General features: G+C 32.4%; 1 protein-coding gene across 1 annotated transcript; it reads left to right on the top strand.

The window, feature by feature from the left end:
• The first annotated feature begins 4784 nt into the window (after positions 1-4784).
• LOC106394411 (protein RALF-like 32) lies at positions 4785-5378 on the top strand. The gene has a single exon (XM_013834984.3). The coding sequence runs from the start codon at positions 4831-4833 to the stop codon at positions 5176-5178; it is 348 nt and encodes a 115-aa protein (XP_013690438.1). The 5' UTR covers positions 4785-4830; the 3' UTR covers positions 5179-5378.
• Positions 5379-6827: the final 1449 nt, after the last annotated feature.

Genomic DNA, 6827 nt, shown 5'->3' with positions numbered 1-6827 from the left:
AATACATAGATGGTGTCAGCTCAAGTCAAAATATGCGGAGACAAAAAAAACATCTTAAAAGAATAATGTTTAATGTTGTTAAAAAAAGAATAATGTTCAACAATGTGAAAATATGAAATACAATTTTGACGCTGAAACCGTTAATATTAGAATCAACAATTGCTTAAATTCAAAGTTATTGAAATTCAATATGCTTTACATTAGAAGGTCAATTCACCACTAACAAATACTAATATACAGACAACAACACATTATTGAAAAGACGAATACATAATATATTAACCTATACCCTAATACTACATAACACAATAAAATATTTAATCATACTCTTCATAAATAAATACTGAACACATAATTACATCATCCAAAAACATCTTATTTAACCATAATAAAATAATATTTCACGCGAAGCGCGGACACCCCTAGTATTCTAATAGAGTCTTCCTTTTTCCACTACTGATGTTTTTTTTTTCTATTGTTGCAATTCGCATTCACCGTTACCGCCGGTAAGTTTTCCAATTTTGTGCTAGCATTATTCTTTTTTTTTGTGGTAAAAATGTAAAGATGATAGCTTTATTCTGTTCAGTTGATATCATTATTTGTGAATGGACAATGGTCACTTGATTTTTTCAATCAGAAGCAGTGTCTGATCTTTTTTAAAAACAAAAATCAACTCAATACAAAATTGAAGTTTATATGGAAATAAACCTTCATGCTTCATGAGTCATAAATAAGCACATGTATCCATGAAGCCAGCAAATAAAACATTGGGTTAAGGTTTCTATAAACTCTCGAACTCAGTTTCTTACAACTGCAAGTCAATATTTTTGTAGCACTTTCTTTGTGAACTTTACTAAATGTTGGTTCACAGATATCGGTCAAAGATTGCTTTTTGCAAAGTTGATTGCAATCATTAATTAGCCACTACCATGATTGAATAGTAAGAACACAAAGGTATTTCAAAAAAAGATAAGAAGATATAAATCAATCATTTTGCAAACCTAAAAGTCATATCAAAGTCTCTATACCAAGTTTCCAAAGCATACTTGAAACCCAAATATTCTTTTGTGTTTCACAATTTGTTTAACACTTCATGAGTTGCATTGAGTTTCTTTTTCATAATTCTATGGCTGCTTGTCCCAGAGGTAAATGTTAACGCTTCCTTACTTTGACTCTGAAGCAAACATAAAGAAAAATTTGGAAGTAAAGAAGATGACGCAGATTAACAAATAGATATGTAGGGGGAATGATGAATTTCAATTAGTGTTTCTATAAAGCTCTAATCTTCTATTTTATCAACTTGGTTTAATCATCCCTCATAGATAGAGTGATATATCCAAGAACTTGTCTCTTACCTAAAGCTCAATTTTTATAAGTTGATTCTCGCCTCATTGTAATCTAATAAAACCAGAATCTATTTCATTCAACTCAGAAGTGTCTTCTGTTGAGATAAACAGAAAAATATTAAGCAAAGAGTTTCAAGAAAATGTCAATAAGATGGCGACAAAACGTCAATAAGATATGTATAAACAGAAGTAAAGATTCTTTTAATCACCTCAGGTATGAGATCTAGGTGTAGAACACCGAGATGACAAAATGCAAACTCATATTTTTTTTTTGAATCATAACAGTCTCTGCGTCCTACTCATATACTTCCCACCTCTGCACATAAAACACACCACCAAGTTCAGTATAGCACATACAATCCTACGTCGGAAGTGTACTGTTCCCTTACCTTAAGAGTATCTATCGAAAAGCTCTCCTCCTTCACGTAGCCTAAAACAACAAATCACTTGCATTATCACTACATTCACTGTAGACATTATCAATGATCCTCATATGCATCATAGAAATGAGCAAGGTTATCATGACCAGACAAAGCTCTCAAGATCTTCATTTCTCTCCACACAACTACACAGATTACAAAAAAATCCAACAGATCTCATCATCGTTAGTACAGAACCAGAAGACATTAAATCAAAAAGCACTAACCTTTGGTTTTGGAATAACTTTTACAGCAACTTGTAGTCCTTTGTTATCACCTTTCTTAAACTTAACCGTAGGTGTGTGTGTCCAAAATGGTCACGACCAAATTCATCACCAAAGCTCGTATCCAAAACTACTCCGCCTCCTTCCGCTTTGCTATATTCAGGGATCATCGCAGAGTTCTGCTTCACAAAGCCATGCCGTCTCGAGAGAGCAGATCTGATGTGTTTACCGGAGACGGAGAAGCAAACATTTGTTGCAGAATCTCTTTGGCTTGGAGTTCCCATTTGTCGCCAGAGTATTTTTGGAGAAAGGTCTGTCTACGGGTCCAAGACTCACCTTTTTATAGTTAGAGATCCACCGCTTGAAAGAGGGAAGATACATTGAATGAAAAATCGTGCTTAGAGTGGGTAGAAGGATTTAAGGAGGTCGTTAATGGCAATGTTCAATGCACCCTGTAACGGTTTTGAGATGAAGAAATCAAGTCGAAACGACATGATAGCAGCTTGGTCCAAGGATACGTCACCAAGATTTGTCTCACATCACCCTACCAAAACTCCATTGATGATTTAACTAAATAGAGCTCGAAAACAGGATGAACCCTAGAACTGGAGGATTGCCATCGTTGAAGACGATGAAGGTGACAATAGATCTACGCCATCATCTGTTCTTTCGAGCCGGACACAGTTCTAAATTCCACAGCCCAAACTCATAACACGCGGAAGAAGAAGCCCACTACGGTGAAGAATAAATGATACGAAGCGTTTTGCGTAAGTGGACATGTGGCGGCTTCTGAACGCGCGACTTTCCTATGTGAACTCCGACGTTGAGGCCTGTGAGAGAAGCAAACATGATTTTCTAATAATAGATAGATAGATTGTTATGATTATCATAGAACCTGACTCATCATCCATCACCATGATCAATATTTATAGTTTTTTTTGGTAAAATATTTATTGTAAATACTGCTAATATATATATTTTAAATAAACAGTATTATAATTTTTTCCACCATACATTGTAATTTGTATCTATATAAATTTGGAAATGTTTAAAGATTGAGGTTCTTGTTCACTTTCTTTCTTTCTTCTATATTCCACACAGCGCCTGTTTATGAGTGGTAAAGGCCCCACACAAAATCTGAGTTTTAACTGTGTAATTTTTAATAAAAAAACCAATAAAAAAATTTAGCCTAAAAAAATTGAAAAAGGCTTGGGTCCTAAGCGATTGCTTCTGCTGCGGGCCAGGCTTGTTTCCACGAAATACTTTGTTAACATTATACAAAAGGTATGAAACTTATTGGTTCTTTTTTATCTGAAAAGTTATCGATAGTTGGTAAATTTGCCAATTATTATTCGGCTTTACAATATTGTTTACATTTTTTTTAAAAAATTGTATTCATCAAAAAAACACGTTTACAACTAGTGCACCTTTGTGAATAACTACTCCTTACTCCTTTACAACTCTAGAATATAAACCCTAAGAAAACAAATTATTTCTATTCACAATCTAGCTCCAAACTAATATTGTAAAACTCCTTCTATACCTTTTCCTCCCTTTGTTCTCATCAGACTTAACTTATTACGGACCCCTTTCTCGATCAACCTCTGTAGAGCTGGTAGAGGCAAATGCTTATCATCATCCTTGATCTTATTTCTCTCCCTCCACAATGCATGGACCACAGCTTGAAATGCATATCTGATACAGAAAAGCTTCTTTTTTTCCATGGTCTGATCTGTAATCAAGAGTACTACGGTGTTCCAGTCATGTGTATGAGCACTACGCAAGATCCCTTTTACTAGATAATCCCATACCTGAGAAGAAAATGAGCAATCCATCGTTTACATTTTCCAATATTTGTTTTATAATGTCCAATGTTTTTATTTATTTATTTATTAAACTTTTTTAAAACTTTATTTTAACTTAACTTTTAAAACTTTGTTTATTTTATTTTACCGCAGTTGTTTCTTTTGGTTTTCAACCGTTGAATATGGACCGTTGCTTAACATATCAGCTAAGTAAGCGTACGGGCCGGCTACTTCTTAGAATCTTAAGTCATCGGCCCACTAGCATATTTTGGAATAAGGTTCTAAAAGAGAGCAATTTTAAGAAAGCATGTCGTAATCTTACATAGTGCATAGTCTGCACTGATTATATGTTACTAGATTCCTTCATTATATAAAGATAGATTCTCGTTTGTCATAATTTAAAACTGTGATGATGATGAAATCAACACGAGTTTTTATTTGTTTATTTTAGCAAGTAATATTTATTTGTACAAGTTCAAAAAAAGAGTAATATTTATTTGTCACCCAGTTGTTAAGGAAAAAAAAAAAGAATCATACCTATTTTTTTAGAATCATACAATTTTATTCAAGAGTAAAAATTGAAAGTGTGCCAATAAATACAATGTAAAACGTCATTGTAGAACCTATCTTCATATTTCTTTTCCCCAAATAATGCCTAACAGCTTTATACCTAATAAAAGAGGATATAATACAATCAGTGAATAAATATAGAATTAGAATATAGCGCATCATTTAAAAATTGGAAACTTTAGCCGAAAAATGCAAGTAGTGAATAAATATAGAACTATAACTTATCTTTGTAAAAATTGACGGCTTATAAAAATACAATTAATGAATGGATACATAATTACAATATGGGGCATCGGCATCATAACTTTATCCTCCTAAAAATTGAGGGCTTTAAATTATCCTTCTACGAAAGTAAATGAGATTCGATTAGGCATAACAAGTTACAAACCAATATCTTCCACTATAAATAATGGATGTAACCCCAACCAAATATATACACAATTCAAAGTAATAAAGCACATCAAGCATGGAATACTACACATTTTCTCAAGAGTTTGCCGAAAACGAACGTGCACCGGGAAAGCATCACGTTAAGAAGACGTGGGTTAAAGAACGTTATGAGAGTGATGAAGAAGATGGTTCGAGAGAGGAAGAGGTGAACCAAATGATCATAAAAGAAGAAGAAGATGAAGAAACTAAAGGTATGGTGATGTCATCTAGTACGATGCTAACAAGTAAGGTGAAGTATCTCAACTATGGAGCTCTCAAACATGATACGCCACCGGCAGCGTCTAGTGGTGGAGGAAGAGTCATGCCTCCTCCGTCGAACAGATACCACCGTGGCCATCCCAAGTACTACAGATGCAGGGGTTGAACCGTTGAAGTGAAAAATCTCCGGAGATTAATCAAATTTCGAATTAATATATGAATGATAAATAAGTTTGGTAAGTATATATATTTACTTTCCATGCAAAATGTTTCACCATATGCTTGTAAGTGGTAATTTCTGTTGCGAAATATTAATATCTACTAAGAGAAAAAAATAATATGAATGATACAGTACTTATATAGTAATTTGGTCACTTGGTCCGATTTTACAAAGCAATGTATTTGGTTCTTTGCTGAAAAACGCGGAATCGAGTACATGACACGACCTTAGTTTAAGGTGGTCAGAACATCTCCAATGTAAAACTCTATTTTTCCTCCAAAATAGAGTAAAAGTAAAAATTGGGTAAAATTATTCTAACCCTACTCTATTTTCACTCCATAATAAAGTGATAAAGAAATAAAAAATAGATTACTTCATTTATGGATTAAATTTCATTATGGAGTGAGATATAAAATATAAAATTATAAATATAAATAAATATTAAAATACAAGCAAAATACAAAATTATTGCGTAAAATTATTTCCGTAATGCTCCATATTTGGTTATACAAAATTTGTTAGAACAATATTTTAGAGGTTCCGGAGAAAATTTACTAGACTACTAGTATTGTTGTAATATTTTAAATTTACGTAATAATTATGTCTTCATTTATTTTTTTTAAAAAGTTTTTTATTAGGTTTCTTTTGTATTATTCTTGTTGTCTAATTTTAGTTTTAAAATATTATAAATCTTATTTTTTTTTTTTTTTTTAATTTTATTTGTAAAATTTGAATTTATAAAAATAAATTTGAATGAACCATCCTTTAAATGTTTTAGAATAGTCAAATGATTTTGTATTTCTTTAAGGATAAAACGATCATATCAAGCCACATATTGTCTTTAACGATATATGACATTTATTCTATTAAAAGAGAATTCGTGACTTTTATGCATGACATTTTAAAATAAACTATCCTTTAAATTTTTTAGTTAAAAAGTCAAATGATTTTGTATTTCTTTAAGGATAAAACAATCATATCATTTTTGATCTTCAAGTCACATATTAACTGCATTATAAATCTCCTTATATTCAGCAAAAAAATCAGGTCGTTACATATGCATTTAACTTTTTTAATTCAATCATCAACATCTAAACTATTAAAATTGAAGTACAGATTGTATTTAACCCGAATTTTCCCTAATATTTACAATCTTCTGACCACTAGTACTAAATCTACATATTGACTAATATTTTGAAAATGCTTTCACCCTATATGACAAAACAAATAGACAAATCAATTAATAGTTGTTTGACCCAATAACTACATTTTTTTCTCTGTAACCATAAAACATGTTTTTCTCTCTTTTCCTTGTGCCATGTCACCATGGAAGGAGGGGCAAATTACGCCACATGTCACGTGTCCAATCTAAAACGTCAATGTTTCCTTTGATAATCATGTCAAATGGGCCATAAGAGACCTTCCTTAATACATGTTACCTCACTTATCATATGAATTACTTAGCCCACTAATTGGAGTTTCTAGCCTTCTCTGCCTCAGTGTGCGCCTAGCAATCGCGGTCTAAGCTTTCGTTGCGCGGTTTCCACTTCTTCACCAGACTCCAGTCTATTTTCTCTCTCGAGTGAATCTGTCTC

This window comes from Brassica napus, chromosome A8, assembly GCF_020379485.1.
Source record: "Brassica napus cultivar Da-Ae chromosome A8, Da-Ae, whole genome shotgun sequence".
Taxonomy (NCBI): domain Eukaryota; kingdom Viridiplantae; phylum Streptophyta; class Magnoliopsida; order Brassicales; family Brassicaceae; genus Brassica; species Brassica napus.
This window is presented reverse-complemented; position numbering and strand designations above follow the sequence as displayed.